At 44.0% G+C, this 18,973-nt stretch overlaps 2 protein-coding genes across 4 annotated transcripts; one reads left to right on the top strand and one right to left on the bottom strand.

Moving 5' to 3' along the window:
• Nucleotides 1-128: 128 nt before the first annotated feature.
• On the top strand, nucleotides 129-13,922 carry RPA2 (Replication protein A2). Of its 2 annotated transcripts, none has more exons than XM_084594131.1 (9): nucleotides 129-260; nucleotides 366-453; nucleotides 555-604; nucleotides 4,208-4,303; nucleotides 6,874-6,987; nucleotides 8,962-9,141; nucleotides 11,679-11,783; nucleotides 12,768-12,862; nucleotides 13,066-13,922. In XM_084594131.1, exons 2-9 carry the CDS (start codon nucleotides 435-437, stop codon nucleotides 13,148-13,150), a joined length of 744 nt encoding a protein of 247 aa, XP_084450257.1. In that variant the 5' UTR covers nucleotides 129-260; nucleotides 366-434; the 3' UTR covers nucleotides 13,151-13,922. The 2 variants fall into 2 exon arrangements, with proteins under 2 accessions (XP_084450257.1, XP_084450258.1); XM_084594132.1 differs by having other exon boundaries at nucleotides 199-256.
• LOC146198621 (GPN-loop GTPase 2) lies at nucleotides 13,862-18,304 on the bottom strand. 2 transcript variants are annotated; one of them, XM_084594130.1, is made up of 5 exons: nucleotides 17,789-18,304; nucleotides 17,553-17,715; nucleotides 17,305-17,429; nucleotides 16,918-17,016; nucleotides 13,862-14,134 (listed from the first exon to the last, which is right to left on the bottom strand). In XM_084594130.1, the coding sequence occupies exons 1-5, from the start codon at nucleotides 18,137-18,139 to the stop codon at nucleotides 13,925-13,927; spliced, it is 948 nt and encodes a 315-aa protein (XP_084450256.1). In that variant the 5' UTR covers nucleotides 18,140-18,304; the 3' UTR covers nucleotides 13,862-13,924. The 2 variants fall into 2 exon arrangements, with proteins under 2 accessions (XP_084450256.1, XP_084450255.1); XM_084594129.1 differs by lacking the exon at nucleotides 13,862-14,134 and adding an exon at nucleotides 14,595-14,719 and having other exon boundaries at nucleotides 17,789-18,276.
• Nucleotides 18,305-18,973: the final 669 nt, after the last annotated feature.

Genomic DNA, 18,973 nt, shown 5'->3' with positions numbered 1-18,973 from the left:
ACTTTTATTTTGCGTCAATGATTTTTAAGGGTTCGCTCATTTTTAATCGCTGTTGGTAAGAAAGAAAAAAATCACTGTTGAATTGCTTATATTTAATTTATGTTTTATTACTGTTATTGAGGTTTGACAACGTGACGCCAACGGCAGAACGCAGAAATTTCAGCCACTTCAGCTGCTTCAGCCCCTTCAAGCCAGTGCACGACTGCATCTGCTGTATATGTCTACCACTTTAGGGCAATTTGGCGCGCTCGAACTTGTACGTAAGTACCTCAAGCAGGTGATAGGCGTATGCGGATAAGCGCTAGTTTATCCCATGAATTGCGAGCAGTTCTGGAGAAGCTTGTTTTAATTTAGCATTCCTGCAGATTTTCTGTTAAGGTGGAAATAATTCTCCAGTCAACTTCTTTTGACCGTGCCTGTACTTTCTTCCGGTAATGGCAGCGTGGGGCGACGGTGAGCATTGATCGAATCAGATCAGTTATATAATCTTATTGTTAATCAATACTGCATCTGTTGTGATTAACGCAAACTGTTTGCATTTACATGCTTTCCAGGTGGAGGTTTTATGCCACCCGACTCACAGGACACGCCACAGCGCAAGTTTGTGAGTGTCAAACGAAGTGTGCTTTTTCACAACTGGGAGGCCCACTCCTTAAATTTTGCCTTTAAGAATGGTACACAGTATCTATTACATGGAGGAAGTTTTTTTTCTTCCTCCATGGTCTATTACGATGAAGCGACCCAAGCCGCTCACCGCTCCTGGTGAGAAGATACTTTGAAGTTTAGTGCTTATACAGGGAGAACAAAAGACGCTCCTGCACAACCATTCACCCACGGCTGAATTAGCAACATCCTGTACAGGACGTGGTTTCTTTGACGTGTTTAAGTAGCTTACTTTTTTACGCAGACAGATCTCTTGTGCAGTGCAGCGCGAAGCTCTTGCATGCTGAGCAATACAACTTTTAACCCCATCATGCTTTGCCCCCGTGTGCTGCGTTGGGACTGCCGCGTTTACAAGGCTAAGCATTGAAAGCAGTCTTTGCCGGCTCGGTCGTTACAAATGACCCGGAGGAAGCGGCAATCGCCCTTGCTGTAAGCTCGACCTCAGCCCTACATATTATTAGCGACTCGAAAACCGCAATAAGGAACTATAGCAAAGGCAGAATATCCCCTCTATCACTAAAATTGCTGCTTGCCTCTCAAACGACAAACCGTCCCATTCAGCTGATCTGGACACCAGCACGTTCCTGCCTTCTGGGAAATGAGGCTGCCCACAATTTTGCCCAAGGACTCGTCAGCCGGGCAGTGGGACAACCCCTCATGAGGTCGGCGAGAGACTGTATGGCTTCATATCAAGAAATTACCCAATACTTTCGACAAACACGTAGCTTATACCCTCCGGGACACAAATCGCTCTCGAAGGCGCAGGAGTTCACCTGGCGAAAATTAGACACATTCCTTCCCAAATCCTGTCACCTACGCCCATGCATATCCTGCATTATACACCCCATATTGTAAATTATGCCAACAGAGAGTCAGCCTAGACCACATACTGTGGGCCTGTCCACGAGATAGCCTTCCGGGGGATCTGCAGCTCTCCACATGCGAGCAGTGGGAGGCCGCTATGCTCAGCTCTGACCCGCAAATCCAACTCCGGGCCATCGAGCGTGCAACCCAGGTCGCCAGAGCCCAAGGACTCCTGGCCACCTAGAGCGGTAGCCCCTGCTGCCTGACTTCTTCCTCGTCAAATAAATGTTTATCCTCCTCCTCCTTTTGTCTTTTCGAAAGCTCTGAAAGTTGTTCACTCAGACAAATTGAAAGTACTTTGTATTTCTTGGAATGTGTACAGGGAGGAATAATGCTATGGTTTATATTAACGCGATTGCATTACGTGGTTTGAGACGTTAGGGATTTTAATAAGGGAGTAAATACTCATTGTCATCCACCCAAACGCAGCCATACGGCTAAAAAGGAAAGCTATACAGCTTTCTCAGAAACTTCGTAGTTAAAGAAAAATTCGTCTTGATCCTGGGATCGAATCCGGGACCACTGCCTTTCCGGGGTGGTTGCTCTACCAACTGAACTAACCAGCACTGTCACCAGAGCAGATGGTAGGGCGAGAGCGAATTGATGAATAAGTGGGAAAGGTGTTGATTGAGCATTTAGGGGAATCCCCCAAGGTGGAGTAGATTTGTAATACGGGGGTAAATACTCATCTACCCAAGCGCAGCCATACGGCTACAAAGGAAAGCTTTTTGTAGCCCTATGGCTGCGCCTGGGTGATGACGATAAGTATTTACTCCTTTTTTGCAAATCTACTCCACCTTGGGGGATTCCCCTAAATGCTCAATCAACACCTTTCCCACTTATTCATCAATTCGCTCTCGCCCTACCATCTGCTCTGCTGACAGTGCTGGTTAGTTCAGTTGGTAGAGCGACCACCCCGGAAAGGCAGTGGTCCCGGATTCGATCCCAGGATCAGGACGAATTTTTCTTTAACTACGAAGTTTCTGAGGAAGCTGTATAGCTTTCCTTTTTAGCCGTATGGCTGCGCTTGAGTGGATGACAACGAGTATTTACTCCCTTATTGCAAATGTACTCCACCTTGGGGGATTCTCTTAAATATTCGATCAGCTAGGGATTTTAATGCGACAGCGTTAAAGGCCGCATTCTCCAGAAAATCGGGCATCGACGTCATGAGCGGAAAATCATGGGCATAGCTCCAGTGGAAAGAGTTGGCAGCTGACATGGCTGTGCACTGGCTGGCTGTCTGGTTGTATAGTGCCACAAGGCCACGTGGCCTAGCTGTCGGCTCGGACATGGCTTTTGAGATGGGAGGGTGAGATCAGTATCCTGCTTTCTAGGACACCTGGATCCTGTGTTAGACACGCTGCTCCTATACTCGGGGACACTTTTTCTTGGAAATGGAGCCAGAGCTACAGAGCCGAAACGCATCATCTTCCTACGCAGCTGAATATAGTCCCTTGTTGCATGAGCAGTTTCTGCAAAAACAAATTGAAATCATAGCGCTAGTTATTTACGCTATATTTCTTATAACAGAACTGATTTTTTGAAATGAAGCTGTTATGCCTAAAACATTTGTCTTGGTTCTACTGGGTTTTCTCGTGTGATGTCTGTCGCGAGTTTTCGAGACACCCCGACTTTGCAAACAAGATGGCGACTGTCGCCTGTTCGGGTCGTTCCAGTTCTGGTTCGTCCACTCCGCAACGGTCGCAAGCGTTTTCACCAAACAAGATTTGAGTCAAGTTCAAGAGACGCTGGCTGTCGAAGCAAACGAAAGAAATGATCTGCAACGTCTACGCAGGCCGAAAGCCGCGTGGTCGGACTACATGGCGGAGCGACACGTTTAAAGACACCCCGCCTCCCTACCTTTGCGTCCATTGCCAAGAAAACGTGTCCCCGAGTATAGGCTATGCAGACACATTCATACTTGTGCTATCGTACGAATTTGTGGTAATGAGTATGTGTGGGATAATAGAGGCACATATAAAATCTGTGCAGGTGAATGGCATAGTGCATGAGAATGAGGATCCACGAGGGGAGTCGGAAAACTGGAGCCATTAACGCTGCTGTTTGATGCATTTAAAGACTGAGATTTTGTGTCCTCCAAATGTTTTCTAGCATATTATTGAACCCATGTCCAACAATAATCAGCAACATCTGGTGTAATTGTTATTTTATCAACAGCATCCACCCCATATTAACATAAAATATTACTATTTGACCTGCTTGCCAGTTAAATGTTAAGAGTACCGTGGCATAGCTTTTTCAGTCTTGCAGCAGAGCACTGACTGATGATCAGTCGGAGTGTAAAATTTCTTCCCCTCTGGGTGCACCCAGGTTTTGAGACCATATCATACCATTCTTTTTTTTTTTTTTTTTTAATGTTATTTGTACACTCTTTGATGTGCCTCTCATCTCGTGGAACTGTAGAGGTGTCTTCAGTTCTGTCACCTTTACTGCTTTAAGGGTGCAGCACCAAGCGAACTTCATTTAACAGGTGGCTCTTATTTGCTTATCTCGGCCAGTTCTTAAAGGGATTGTACACAGTGTGTTAGTATCATTATGTCAAGCATTTACTTCACTTGCTTAGTTTGTCAACAGCAGGTCTGTTTGTTGCTCGTTTGGGATAGTAGTTATTTGTGATGTGAAGAGGACGTTTTTTTTTTCCTCCATTTTATTCCAGGCTGCTCGTCATGACAATGTAGTGCCATGTACAATAGCTCAGATTCACATGATGGACCAGGACACACTGACTGTTGGATCACTTGAGGTGCAATATGTAAGTGTGTTCTTGACAGAATTTTCTGTATTGTTGGCAAAGACATTTTAGCTGTCATTATCATCACTTTTGTAAACATGTTTGTCAAGCTTGCAACGCAGATGGTACTGGAAGGGCTGTAAGAATATTTCTTGTGATTCTATGCAAGGTGCACTGGCTTCGTTGCGCTGAAAAGCTGTCGCCATATTGCAGTTTGAGAGGGAGCTTTCAGAGCCGAGTGAAAAGGCTGCCGGTACAAATTTTTAGGTGGAACTGGCGGCAGGCATGCGGTGGCCACCAGAGCTCAATACCTGATATGTCTGTGCTAACACAGATGACGCCTCCACTAGGATGAGTGGAAAAGCTTGCGGAGAAAGGATAGACGCCTTGTGTGGAGTGTATATACTGTCATGCCTTGTTAATATGACCCCCGTTAATATGGACGACTCGGATTACGGACATTTTTTCTGGGGACCAAACTTTTCCATGCATTTAAGTCTCGTTAATATGGAAACTCGCTGTCCGGACAATGGACAAGGAGAAAATGCACAGATACCATTAGGGTCCATGTATTTATGTCGCGCTAACACTTTCCTGTCTGCGGGAAAAGGGGTGTTTCTGGGTGGTGTCATTATTTTTTTATTTCTTTAACAAAACTTACTTGGTACAGCAGTGTCTAGTATCAAATTGCAGAGGAGGAATTCCTCTTCACAATGGTATTAGTGACAATCAACATATTTATGGAGTAAGTGATGAAAAAAAAACTATCAGCAAAAAATTCTAGTTAAAAAAAAAACACATGAAATCAAATTTTTTTGACACAGATAAAAAATAACTTTTTTAAAATATATGTTTTTTTACAACAGGGATTAATGCAGCATTGCAGCAAATTCTAGCTTTCTGTGTACACTATTCGCTAGGTTAGGAAACAAAACAGTAGTCGAGGTTGACTACGCCCTCGACTGACCCTGGCTGTCCTCTAGCGGAAAACATGACTCCTTGCGCTGCCAACGGCAAGTAGTACTGCCCAAAAGACGTCACCCGGCAGATAACAGTTGGGGCCTACAGAACAGTGATCTCTTCCGATCAGCGCACAGCAAAAGCGGAACCTTTCAGGGGTGAAAGCCAAACTTATCGGGGCATGGCTGTTGATGTTCCAGGTTCGTTTCACATAGTTTCGCTGTCAGTGCTTAAGTCTGGAGTGCTGAATTTGTCTTCCGAGTCATCACTGCTGCTGTTCACATCCAAAAATGACGTCTACGATGCGTCAACTTCAGCGTAACCGCGCCGTTTCTGTGCAGCAGGAGCGTGTGACGTCGACGCCATCATGTAAACAAGGAGCGCCGATCACCTAACTCCGGATATCATCTGGAGGGGCGCAGTACGTCGGAAAAAGTAAAACCAAAGGCAAAACTGAAAGAAGGGTTCCTGTATTTCCCACTGGACGATGCCACTTGTCGAGGAGCGCTTTGAAAGCGGAAAAATTCAAATCATGAAACCATCGATAGGAGACTATCAGTGGGAATAGGCCCGGACAGGAAGGTGTTAATATGGACAGTCGTGAAAACCAAATCATTGCACTGCTTCAAAGATAGTTTCCGTTCCAGATTTTGTTGATAGGCACTACATGAACTCAGTGTCAATGACTGATTCATTGCCCTTTTCGTTTGTGGTGTCATATTTTACACTGGGAAGTTACGCAGTCGATGCACGTTAGGATTTTTTGTGTTTCAAGAATTCACTTGAACAAAACACTGACAGCAGCTTGCGCCTTGTAAAAAGTTGGATTCAGCAACTTTTATCCGACTGGAGGCTGATACGTAGCAGGGGCTCGTGGGAGAGGAAAAGTAGAAGTACCTTATTTATGAAACACCATCGAGAACAATACACAACTGCATCACCATACTTCAACTGAATTGCATTTGAAGCATAGCGGTGGCTCGGATAATGTTCTTTAGCTCCTGATGCCAACTTCGCTGGCCTACATTATGCTCTAAAGCAGATTTTATCCTTAGCATTTTTTGTTGTTTTTTTTTTTGTTTTTTTTTTTAAGAAAAAAAAAAGTTCATTCGTTACTATGGACGACTCACTTTATGTTCAGTTTTGTGCGGAAACCAGTGTCCATATTAACGAGGCCCGACTGTGTATATATATTATATATATATATGCTGCGTTGGTTGATTGACTAGGGTGTTGTTGATAGTGTATTGACTTATTGATAAGTGAGCAATGATTGATGAATAGTGAATGAATAATCCGGTGTGTGTCGTCGGGTCTGTACTTTTTTGATGGAACCTGTGGCTGGTATTAGTGCAGCAGCATCATCTGATAATGTACCATATGCATGTAATAGTGTAGGGATTTCACTGGAGTATGTGTCTTCTTGTGATTGTGGTGCTCAGCGATCCGGTAGGCTTCATAAGACGGATGCTGAAAAGACTGAGAAAAACGCTCTGTATGAGACAGCTAGACAGTTCAAGCGAAGATGGGATGCTGAAGTACAAGCATTGAAAATGAGGCAATGAGTGAACATGGGTCTACTCTTAGGCGACACTTTAGCGTCCTAATTTGTTGTTTCTGTTCCCTGGCAGGTGTCACTTGTGGGCCTTGTACTGAGTGTTGACCAGCAGAGCACTCGGGTCAACTTCACCTTGGATGACCGGACAGGGCCCCCCATTGAGGGATTGATTTTCGCTCAAGAGGAGGCAAGTCACCATATGCATGCCCATCTTTGTTTGCAGGCTGAAATTATGGCAGGCACACATATTATGGTCTACTGTTGCACTCAACATTAGCTATAATAAGTACTTGGTGCGAATTTTATCTTGGGCTGTTGGTATTCCTATGTCTGGCCAGACTAGCTCCCTGTCACTAGTCATAGTATACAAACAGAAGCAGAAGAATGGCGTTACATAGACTGGTTTTTGCTCCACAGTAGAACATAATGGAGGTATCGAGCAATAATCACACAAGCAGTCCTCTGCTGCTGTTTTGCACAGTCTGTTCATGACCATCTGGCTATCTTTGGCCCTGATATGCTTTTATAATGGGCCTCTATTTTCTAGCTGCATTCGTTGCCTTATCTTGGTTTAACTCATCAGTTAGGGGGTCACAAGGTGAACTCTTATATATGTAAGCTGGAAGCGAAAATATCTTGCCTTATGCTAGTAGGTAGACATGGTGTCATAAAACAAATTGAAGCAGTGGTCTGTAAGGAGATTTTTTGGTACTGTCAGTGTATCTTGCAGTATACATAACCTAGGGGTTAAATTCAGTGTGCCCCACAGTGCTGACTCAGTGGTTAAGGGACTTGACTACTGCACGGGAAGCCTGGGTTTGATCCCGCTGCAGCTGCCATGTTTCGATGGAGATGAAGTGCAATGTGCTCGTGTACTGTGCGGTCTCAGTTCGTGTTAAAAGGGCACTGAAATAGCGTATACTGAGTGTAAAAAAGGCCAATGACGTTGATAGATATTGAATCACCTATTGTCCGCCTGCCAAAATTTTCAGTTAACTTATGTAGCCTCGGAGATATCAGCGGTTAAAACCAGCTTCACTCTTTCTTTTTTTTTCCTTCAACTCGTGCACTAGATGGAGGAGCACAAGAAGTCGAGAGTAAGCCTGTACCGCACACGAATGCGTTGCTAAGCTATTCTGGCGCAGCAGTTGGGTGTGCATTTTTTGTTTTGTTTTTTCCTCTCCTTCTCGCTCCTTCGTCATGGCTTGACAATAAAGTGTAGGGACAAGTTGCGCACAGAAAGACACACACAGGAAAAAATAAGCACAAGGTAGGCAGAAAGAGCGCAATCAGTGCGAGAGGCGCTCGACGAAGAGCATGTGATATAAACATGCTGAAAGATTTGTCAAATGTGCCACGGGCGTTGTGTATCAGATCCTGCTCAGGTTGTGTCACATAGGCCTTATGATTCTCGGAGGCAAAATAAGCATTTTCAAACTATTAGTGACTTGTATGTGGCATACATGCTCAGTGGCGTGTTCTCTACACTTTGGGGTTCTAAAGTGTAGAGAACACGCCACTGAGCATGTATGCCACATACAAGTCACTAATAGTTTGAAAATGCTTATTTTGCCTCCCAGGCTCTTGAAATTATCTGGAGCCCTTCACTATTGCTGTGAACGTAAACCAAAATTATTAAATGCATTGTGTTGTTCAAGAAGGTGTTTGCGTTTTATTTCTGGTTATGCACTCTTTAAAATATCTTGCAATGAAAAAAAAGTACATTTGGAAAAGTAGTGCTGCCTTTGCATTGATGAGTGGATTTTTAGAACTGTAGCAAGCAGCCATCACAGCATGCTGGTTATTTTCGTAATCATGCATAATGCATACAAGCTTATGCACATTAGCGTAAAGTTAATGCAACAGTCCAGAAGACTTGCGTTCAATACAATAGTATTGCAGCTGGTGCCCATTTGTTTTTGGTTCCTAAATTTTGCCAACACGCTTGCTCATTTTTTCCATTAAGGTAGAGGTGGATAGAAGCAAGTGCGATTATTTATTGAAACTTATCGGATCCTTTCTGAAATTGTTGCACATCATTTTTAGCGTGAGAGTTGCAGGACTGGGCACTTCAAAAACAAGGGTCTTTTTATTATGGCATAAAAAGTTGAGGCCCCTTATATATTGTGTACTTTAAAAACAGTGCACTTCCTTTCTGCAGGAGCAAATGCGTGTCATGAGGCACTTGGTTGAGGGAAGCTATGTTCGTGTGGTGGGTCCTGTGCGCTCCGTCGATGGAAAGCGCCAGCTCAAAGCCTTCAAGGTCTTCCCTGTGACTGACCTGAACGAGTTGACTCTCCACCTTGCTGAAGTGGTGTACGCCAACATGGCTCTCAGAGTGGTAAACTTGATTTTTTTCTTTTTTTTTCCTTTCCACATGCAGTTTTTCTGCTGCCTGCTCTTCTTGCATATGCATTTCAGACACAATCAAGGGAACGCAACATACTGTAACTGAGAAATAATGCTAACAAAAACAATGGACAGAGTAACACGTAGAACATAGTGGCTTACCGCGCTAACATCTAGAATGGCAATAAGCACAGCACAATTTCTACTCTTAGACCTGAATTTTTAATGGAAAAAAATGTACTGCATTCGAAGCAGCCTGTTTACTCCGCCTAGCTGCAGCACATCTGGTGTCTTCGAATCATCCACCAAATCTTTCAGGTGCATCTAATATCACATCAATGTGTTGCACTATTCAGTTTGTGAGACTGCCGTGGGCAGAAGGAATACAGTGAATATGAAGAGGGACCCTGCATAGATCTCTGGAGTGCTCTGTATCAAAGTTTGGTTTCAGTACAGTGATCAGCTTTGTCATTTTAGTAAATATGGCACAGAATTAACCTTGTACAAGTATATCTGTGGGAGGGGAGCTCCATTACACAATTTGACTGTTTTGCACACAGAGCCCTAAAACAGGCACGTGAAGTAGTAAACATGGTTTCTTATGCCAATTTTGAGACTGTGCAAGGCCTTATGGCATGCGTCTACCATTATATCAGGTTCAGGAGGACACGGTCACCTATTTGCTGTGGCCTTTCTCGCGAAGAACAGAGATGCACAATGATGCTGTTCTTAATACTGTAGCTGATTCTATCAATAATGACAGATGTCTAAAACATCAGATGCATTCTTCTCAGGATTTGTTTTTCTTTCTTTTTTGACACCGCACGCAGCTTTGCAGAACTTTTTCTGTGTTGTTGCCATTGAGTGACAATGACAAATTTGGTATCACTGTATTTGTATAAAAAAAGTCATGAGGTCATGCTACTTATATCACTTCAGCCTCATTTATCAAATTACAGTTAAGGCTAGTAACGGGAGACAGTTTGAGAAAAACATTCATATTAAATACCAATCAGTCGTGTTACCTACAAAATGCTTTCAGAGGAACAAAAATCGCATCACTCCCTAGGACATGTTTTTGGCATTAAGCCCACACACTTAATTTTTGTTTAGGAAGATGAAATTGCCAAAAAGCCTCTTAAGAGATAGTACTAATTTATTTTTGGTACCTTCATAGTTTTAGAGCAAGTCTGGCTACAAGAAACTAAATACAGGTTTGAAATAAGCGTGAAAAACCGATGAAGACTTTGAAGTTTTCAGATCGCACCAAATCTAAGGGGAAAATTTAATACCCACATCCTCACATGTGGTTGACACTGTTCAGATTGTCTATTTTGTAGCGAGAACTACATTGGCCACAGTCTTGCCATTTTGCCGTGCCTGTCCAGTGCCTGTCCGATGCCTGACCGTGCCTGTCTGAAGAGCAAAGAAAGAAGAGGAAGTGGGAGGCTGTAGCTGTTAGCTGACATGGCCGAGCACTAGCTGTACTTTGGGCTTCCTGACGTTACGTCTTGCAGGAGCTGCCAAATTGGGCCTCTCCTTTTATATAGGAGGGTGATATCACAATCAACCTGCCAAAACCCTTGCATTCGCGTTATCCCTAGTCCACGCGGGCACGCTCATACGGCTTGGTTAAAGCAAGCGGGGCTTTATATGTTGGCTGGTAGTTTACGTCATCGCGAAGGTTGCTGTGAAAACAGAGAGAAAGAGGTGCCATAGTAGAGGGCTTCGGACCACAAGCTAAACCACAGCTAATTTTTTTTGTATTGAGACCCTCAGCCATCATACTAGTACATACCTCTGTATTTTTCCGTCAGTATTACTTAATAGGTGTGTTATATTACATTCCGTTCTCTAATGAGTGCTGCTTCTTCAATACTGAGTCAAACCATTAACTTTACTGTACAGTTTGGTAAATAGGCATGAAGTGCAACAAAAGCAACTTAAATTTAAAGATACGGAAAACAAAACACAGTGTAATTCTGAAATTGGTGCATGTTAGCAGCCAAATTTTGCTGCTTGCGTGCATAGATATCGTATTGTCTTGGCTGTGTAATAATAATATGTTGCCTAATTATTTTAAACAAGCATTCTGATGAATATTGGTTCAGTGGATGTTTCATTGTGTGTGTGGAACGTTTTGACTGTGGAGAGCAGTGGATGACTCCATTCTACTGGCAACCTGTTTGGCACACAAAAGTGAAACATTGGCACTCCTGCTAGTAGCTTGATGTCATATTTCATGCCACAAGCCAAAACTAGTAAATACCACAAATGATGCGAAAGGTGTAATGCTTTACAGATTTAAAGATGTCTGGACATTGCAGGTACCTTGCATAGTCAGCCTAAAAAAAAAAGAAAAAAAAAACTTAGAGTAAGCATAGTGTACAAAAATCAGCTGCATTGCCTTTGCTACAGATGTTTCTGCCACTTACTTTGCATCACGGGGGAGAAAAGTCCAATCTTTTTTTTTTCTTTCCACCTTTGCACTTGCTTAGTTCACAGCCTTCCATACCCGTTTCTCGACAGGGCTTCGCTTCCACATCAATGAAACATGAACCAATGGACACTAGCAGCAATTCATTCCTTGGCGGTGCTGTCAGCAACCTTGGCTTGAATCAGCAGCAGAAACTGGTCAGTACTTTTTGATGCATTGAAATTATTGGAGACACCTCAACCATAACCTGTACAGGTGCGGACGTAAGTAAGTGGAGCATGCTATTCTGTTCCAAGTGCGATCACTTGTTCTCTCTTGGGATATCCGAACTTGCATGTCAGGAGTAAGACATACCCACCCGCTACATTTCTGTTTACCGCTAGTGTGGTGCCTGCCCCACTCTGTTTCACATATCCTGGGGGTGGTGTACAGCAAAACTACAGAACATAGTGCATACGAACAATGGGAGGCGGCGCTGTCCAGCAAGTGTCCAGCTAAGGATCGTCCACCTGGTCTGTGAAGCAGTAAAAACTAGCAGAGCCCTGGACTAAGAAAGCTGACCTACCTGCTCGTCATTTCTTCATTTCCCATCCCCCTTTTGCCTTTATATTATAAAATTTTACCTCGCCTTCCCTGTTCGAAGTGAGGAAACATTTTTACCCACAAAAAAGTGCACCAACGTCCACTACCAATATGCACATACTATAGCTGGAAGTTTCTTCACTAAGGTAGCCCATGAAAAAAATGTTAAAAGACAGCAGCATGCTTCATTTTCTTTTGTTCACACCTGTACATATCTGAACTCTTTATTTTAGTTGCATTGACGGCTCATTGTAGCGAGCTGAGGCAAAACAGTTCAAGCTTGCAAGCACAGGCATGAACCAGTAGTAGCCTGCAATTTTCTTTTCTGTTGGAATGGGTATGATCCAGCAACTTAAGCCTGACCTCGAGCAGGAGAGAGAGTAGGGGTTGCTTATTTCTTGACAGAAGTGTAACATGAAAGCTGCTGTCATGACAGGGGCAGGAGCAGCTGTCAGTTTGAGCCAAATTTTTTCTCACAACCTTGTGGACTTGAGGCAGCGTGCTCTTTATCTGCAAGCCTGCTTTGTACACAGTGAAATTTGAGTTTGTTGATGTCGCTTGCCAGTTGCGGTACATACATTGGTTTGTCACCCTTGCAGGTGTATGAAGTGATCCGCGAATGCACCACAAACATTGGGATCAGCTTTAACGAAATTTGCTCCAAGCTGAAGTCGCTCAGTAACAATTCAGTAAGGTATGTTTCTTTTTTCTACCTGAACCAAATAAATCTTGATTCACCTTGTGTAAACAAGGAAACGTCACAATATACAAACAGTGGGGTGTTATCATTTTTAACAGGTCCTTTATCATTTATCATTTGTCCTTTATCAGGTGTTATCATTTTTAACAGGTCCTTTTTCTAGATGTTAATGTTTTTTTTTCTCTCCCTTTTTGCAGGGACGTAGTAGAGTTTTTGGCCAATGAAGGCCATATCTTCACAACCATGGATGATGAACATTACAAAGCCACAGACTCTGCATAAGAGCAATCTACTTTTTTTTTTGTTGCTGTTGTGTTTACTAGCCTATCTTTCATTACTTCTGCTCATTTGTCAAGGGAAGGCTGTTTTGCAGGCTGCTACAGATAGCATGAAATGCATTCAAGCAAAAGTGCGAGGAAAGCATCACGCTTACAAATCATTTTATTATAATTGTGACATTAAAATGGCATGGGGGGGGGGGGGGGGGGGGGGGGCAAGTATCCTTTCCTTCCCTTTGATCAGTATGACATGCTCTTACTTCTCCTTCTGATTTCATGTTAAGGGAGAAATATCAATGAGACATATATGAAATGTAAGCAGTGTGTCAATGCTACTTTTGTTTTCATGGCCTGACTTATCACCAAACTTATTTAAAAGCTCTGCGGCTTTAATACATGCTACCACAAGAGCATTTTTCCTTGCTTTTTCAAAAACTGCAGCTTATTTTTTATCTTCCTAGAAAAAAAAATGCCTTTGCTTTGCTGTTCCTTATGTGGCTAAATGGTTAATTACCTGGTTATATTAACTACACATAAATGGCAGTATGGTCAGCTGTTGTATCGCTGTCTTCGAGTTGAACCAGTATGACTCGGTGAACTGTGTCTGTTATTACAGATTGGTAACAGGAATATTACCCACTGGCATTGTGAGCTTTCTTTAAGTTATTTATCACATTACTTTCACATCTGAGGCAAAAAGAGGAACACAAGCTGCCTTGTTTGTATTGCTTTTAATGTCTATTTTCTTTTCTGTACAATAAACTTTTGAAAACACTCGTCAATCTACTTCATCCATCTCTTCCTCATCTGCGACTATCCGTGTGGTCCCTGATGTCTCTAGGCGTTCACGAAGTCTGGCAACGGCGTCTTGAGACTGGATGTCTGACCGCATGGCAAGGTTCATCATGTGCTGCTCTTCGGACTGGCTGAAGATGTAGCCATTGCTCCTATCACAAGCCTTTAGCACGCTCCACATGGACTCCTTTTCCTGTTGGGCAACAGAAAACAGGTTAGCAGCTGCTGGATCAGGAGCAAAGATGCTGCACTGGACGCCAGTAAGATTCCTCAAGATCCTTGTGTGCAGTACTGGCTACATGAAGGTACCACATTTTGAAAGAAACGTGGGGTTGACCTCAAATCTGTACTTAAAATATTTGACAATTTCCTGTGCCTTTAACACTGTACGTAGCCATTCGTTGCTCAGGCAGGTGCAGGGAACTCAATAATTTGGTCTCTGCACACCTGGTAACTGGAGGGGAACTAAAAAAAAAACGATTACTGCGCGTACGTGCAGTACAATAGGTGAAGGAAATAGCTGAATAGTAGAAAGCGCTGAGATTTAGTAACTACTGCTGTTCTGCCGGCAGTAGCTTCAACAGTGCATGAGTTCTGTTTGTTTTCCAAATGCTCGATATCGTTATTATCTACCTACCTACCTATGACTATGATATTGCAGTCCAGTAGGTTGTCTTCCAGTCGCTATGAATAGCTGTCTTGGTGGTGCTGTCTTGATTTGCAGGACAGTGGCTTCTAGGGAAGTTTTCTACCCTAGGCCCAAGTGCGACGAGAATAACTGTTCAGAAATTGGTAACAGTGACACAAGCTTCCTTTAGCGTCCAAAAGAAGCAGCCAAACAGAAATTAAACTAAAACAGCCCCTGCTCGGAGGCTCAGTGGTTGGGGCACTTCTTGCCTGCAGAGCTGGGGGACACGGGTTTGATCTCGGCCGTGCTTCAATGGAAGTGAAACTCGAGGTGCCTGTGTACTGTGTAATGCCAGTGCATGTGAAAGAACCCCAGGCAATCAAATTTACCAGAGCCCTCTGCTATAGTGTCCCTCATAGCAAGAGAGATGCTGGAACGTTGAAACACAAAACCAAACCAAAACTTTGAAATAAAAAAGTGTGTTAAAAGTAGGAAAATGGATGTTTCCATCTGAACTGATAATTTTCTGCAACTTTACTGCAAAGTTTATTATCATCAGCCAGACTATAACCACTGCAGGGCAAAGGCCTCTCCCCTATTCCAATTAACCCAATCCTGTGCTAGCTGCATCCATGTGACCCCTGCAAACTCCTCGACTTCATCCGACCACCTAACTTTCTGGCATGCCCTGCTACGCTTTCCTTCCTTTGGAATCCAATTTGTTACCCTTAGGGACCATTGGTTATCTCCGTATTTCATTACATGTCCTGCCCATGCCCATTTCTTCCTGATTTCGACCAGAATGTTGAGTTATTTCTCCGACGCACACTGCACACTTCCTGTCTTAACACTACACCTAGCATTTTGTTTCATAGCTCTCTGTGTTGTCTTCAACTTGAGCAGAACCCTTTTCGTTAGCCTCCACATTTCAGCCCCATAGGTGAGTACCGGTAAGGTGTGACCGTTATACATTTCCTCTTGAGCGGTACCTGTAATCTGCTAGTCATAACCTACGAGTACTTGCCAAATGCACTCCATCCCAGCCTTATTCTACTAGTTATTTCCCTTTCGTGGTTCGAATCTGCAGTTACTACTTGTCCAAAGTAGACATGAACTACCAGTTCCAGCACTTTGCTACGTATTGTAAACTGCTCTTCCTTTCAGAGGCTGCTGAACATTACCTTAGTTTTCTGCATATTAATTTTCACTGTCCAGGTCGTTGATCATTTTTGTAATTCATCTCCTGAGTTACTTAGCAAGGCAGTGTCATCAGTGAATCACACATTACTGAGGTATTCTCCATCAACCCTTATCCCTAACTGCCTCCATTCGAAGTTTGGTTTGGTTTGCGGGGCTCAATGTCCCAAAGCGACTTGGGCTATGAGAGATGCCATAGTGGAGGGCACCGGAAATTTCGACCGCCTGGGGTTCTTTAGCATGCACTGACTTTGCACAGCTTTTCGCCTCCATTGAAAAGCGGCCGCCATGGCCGGGATTCGATCCCGCATCCTTGGTCACAAGACGTAGAGCGCCCTAACCACTGCACCTCTGCGGCAGATTCATTCCAAGTCTAAATACTTCCTCTGAGCAAGCGGTGAATAGTACTGGAGAAATAGTGCCTCTTTGCCTAACACTTTTCTTTATGGAAATTTTATTACTTTGTGGAGAACTATAGTTGCCGTGCAGCCGCTACAGATATCTTCCAGTACTTTCGTATACAGCTCATCTACACACTCATTTCACAATGCCTGCATGACTGCAAAGGTCAGGAGTGAGTCAAATGCTTTCCTGTAATGAATGAATGCTATGTATTGGGGCTGGTTATATGTATTCCGAGCATTTTTCTAACACCTGGTTGATAGTACGGACATGTTGATAGTGCAGCACCCTTTCTGAAAAAATGCTTGATCCTTTGGTTGATTGAAATTTAAGGTTGCCCTGTTTCTGTTAGCGAATACCTTAGTAAATACCTTGTACATAACCGATAGTAAGATGGTCTAATTTTTCAACTTCTCTGCATCCCCTTTCTTATGGATCAAGACAATGTTAGCACTCTTCCAAGATTCTGGTACCGTCGAGGTTATGAGGGATTGCATACACAGTGCGGCCAGTTTTTCAAGCACCATACTCCCATTGCTTTTCAACAAATCTGTAGTTACCCGATCCACCTCAGCTGCTTCCCCCGCTCTCATAGCTTCTAAGGCTTTCTTAACCTCATTATTTATTACTGGTGAAAGTTCGGACTGCTCTTCCCTACTACCAATCTAATCACTGTCCCGACTACTTTGGTTACTGTACGGATCAGTTGAGGTCAGCGCAACTATATTTCAAGATGGTTAATTGCTAACCTGAACATTAAGTGGCAGGAAGGAGACAAGGCTGTAATCTTCGATGACTCCGGCCAGGGCTTCATTGAGTTTCTTGTACTTTTTGAGAAATGGATCCTCCTGCATGTTCATATAGACATTGGTATGGCACTTGCAGGCACACAAATGGTGATGGTGGCCCACCCTTTGTAAAAGGGAAATGGTTTAGCTCTAAAAGCTAAAGGCATGTCAATTTGAGTAGCCGAAGGCCCTGCAATCGCCACTGAAGGAAAGCAGCTGTTCTTTGAAGAACAGAGTAATGCAGTTACGGGCCACACAGTCCTGTTGAAGGTGAAATGGAGGCCATTTATGTGCACCGTACCTAGTTTTAGAATGCATAGAGAGCACTCATGTTTGCAGTCAACTTACAGAGAGAACATCGGCCAGGAAAGACAGGTCCATGACCTCCGTGTAGAAGTCCAAACCGAAGTGAAGCTTCCCATACTTCTCCACCAGGTCTACCTTTGACAGAACATTGATGTGTGGCAGCTCCACTGCGTTATGCACGGATTGTCAGTTAACCCAGTGAACTGAATGAAGATTAAACCACAAATAAAGGTTGTTACGTTTTTCACTTGGCGCGAGTGATGGAAAAAGAAAAATGCAACGCTTCTCACTGTGCATCATAGTGGATAACGATGTGAGCAGGACGGATATGAACTTTCCTGGGTCGCTGCAATAGTGAGAATCGACAAGGTGGGTGGCCGAAAGCCGGTAGCCCAGAGCTTGCAGCTGAGACACTATGTTGCGTACGCTTGAATGATGTGTGTAAAGTTCCACCTGCAAGTCGTCACCAACGTTATCCACTGAAATAAGGGAGGGCTAAGTCAAAGCAGAACTGCACGTCGCATACCTGGCCAGGACAGTCAATAAAGAGGTAGCAGCCACGCACTTTCGCCAGCTGCCCGCAAAGCCACGCTAGGTTGGTTTCCAAGTGTTCCATGCAGTAAACAAGGCCGCCGTTGGGTCCCAGTTTGAGCGAATCCATAACGTCACGAAGTTCAATGAGGTCACTGATGTTCACGGCTGCCTCGTACGGAAGCAAATCGTTTGCCGGATCCAAGTTCACGACAGCCACTCGGCGTCCAATTGCGGTGCATAGCTCTCGCATCGCTTTGCAGTAGGTGCTCTTACCCGATCCAGGCGGTCCGATCACCACTTGACCAAACGTCCGATCGTGTATCACATTTCTCGCGGTCTCCATGTTTACATCTAAACGGCAAATGCAGACTCGGGGAGGAAGGTGAGTTTCACAGGCACTGTAAATAAAGAAATAGCGAGTGAAGACATTGCCGAAAACATAGCCGAAAACAACTATATAACAACTAAGAGGATGCCGCCATTGTGATATATGGACAAATGGATAAGGAGGCCCCAGTGCGGATGAACCATGATTCGATGATGATGATGGTGAGCGTTGGCGCCGTAGGCCGCAGCATAGCATCTTGCCCTTCCTGGGCTCTAGCCCGTCCGCCTACGGGTGCGGGCATAAGTAAACGGAGCACGCTTTTTAGAGCGCAGCTCGGCGCCCGTTCCTGGGTTTCGCGGCGTCGGCGTTGTCCCTCGTAACCAGCTCCACTTTCAATCCCACCTTCCTTCCTTCCTTTACTGCATGATTCAGCTAGTGTCCACAGAAGCAAGTGTGACAGATACTGCGCCTTTCCATTCCTGCGAACCAATTATGAAAGGCACACTTCAGAGCTCAAGTGGAAGACGTGACCACACATGGTACGCACTGCTAAGATAATTCATTAATAATGCGAGCACCCACACCGAACTGCAGGGCAGCATGTGCAGTAACCGAGAATGCACACACTCATAGAGAAAAGCATCATATTTTGATGTAGTTTGCATATATACAGCTAGTTTGATTGTGTGGATCTCTAGCCGGTCGTCCCTTGGCTTTCGAGGACGGCGCCTGGCCCGGATCTAGCCTGCCCTCATTTTCCTTTAAAACATATATTGCTAGAAATTCGATGAGATACTTGCTAACTTTAGCTACAGCATTTTCAAGTCAGTTTAAGATATTTGCAAAGGT

Source organism: Amblyomma maculatum, chromosome 2, assembly GCF_055883805.1.
Source record: "Amblyomma maculatum isolate TAMU_Amacu chromosome 2, ASM5588380v1, whole genome shotgun sequence".
In the NCBI taxonomy this organism is placed as follows: Eukaryota; Metazoa; Arthropoda; class Arachnida; order Ixodida; family Ixodidae; genus Amblyomma; species Amblyomma maculatum.
This window is presented reverse-complemented; position numbering and strand designations above follow the sequence as displayed.

Excerpts from the sequence above, each read along its gene's own strand:
- RPA2 (XM_084594131.1), top strand. Across the intron at positions 6,988-8,961 it reads TGATTTTCGCTCAAGAGGAG|GAGCAAATGCGTGTCATGAG; the intron begins GCAAGTCACCAT and ends TCCTTTCTGCAG. Across the intron at positions 12,863-13,065 it reads CTCAGTAACAATTCAGTAAG|GGACGTAGTAGAGTTTTTGG; the intron begins GTATGTTTCTTT and ends CCCTTTTTGCAG.
- LOC146198621 (XM_084594130.1), bottom strand. The coding sequence starts at position 18,139 with ATGGAGACCGCGAGAAATGTGATACACGATCGGACGTTTGGTCAAGTG. Across the intron at positions 17,716-17,788 it reads TTATTGACTGTCCTGGCCAG|GTGGAACTTTACACACATCA; the intron begins GTATGCGACGTG and ends GACGACTTGCAG. Across the intron at positions 17,430-17,552 it reads GTTATCCACTATGATGCACA|TGGAGCTGCCACACATCAAT; the intron begins GTGAGAAGCGTT and ends TGCATAACGCAG.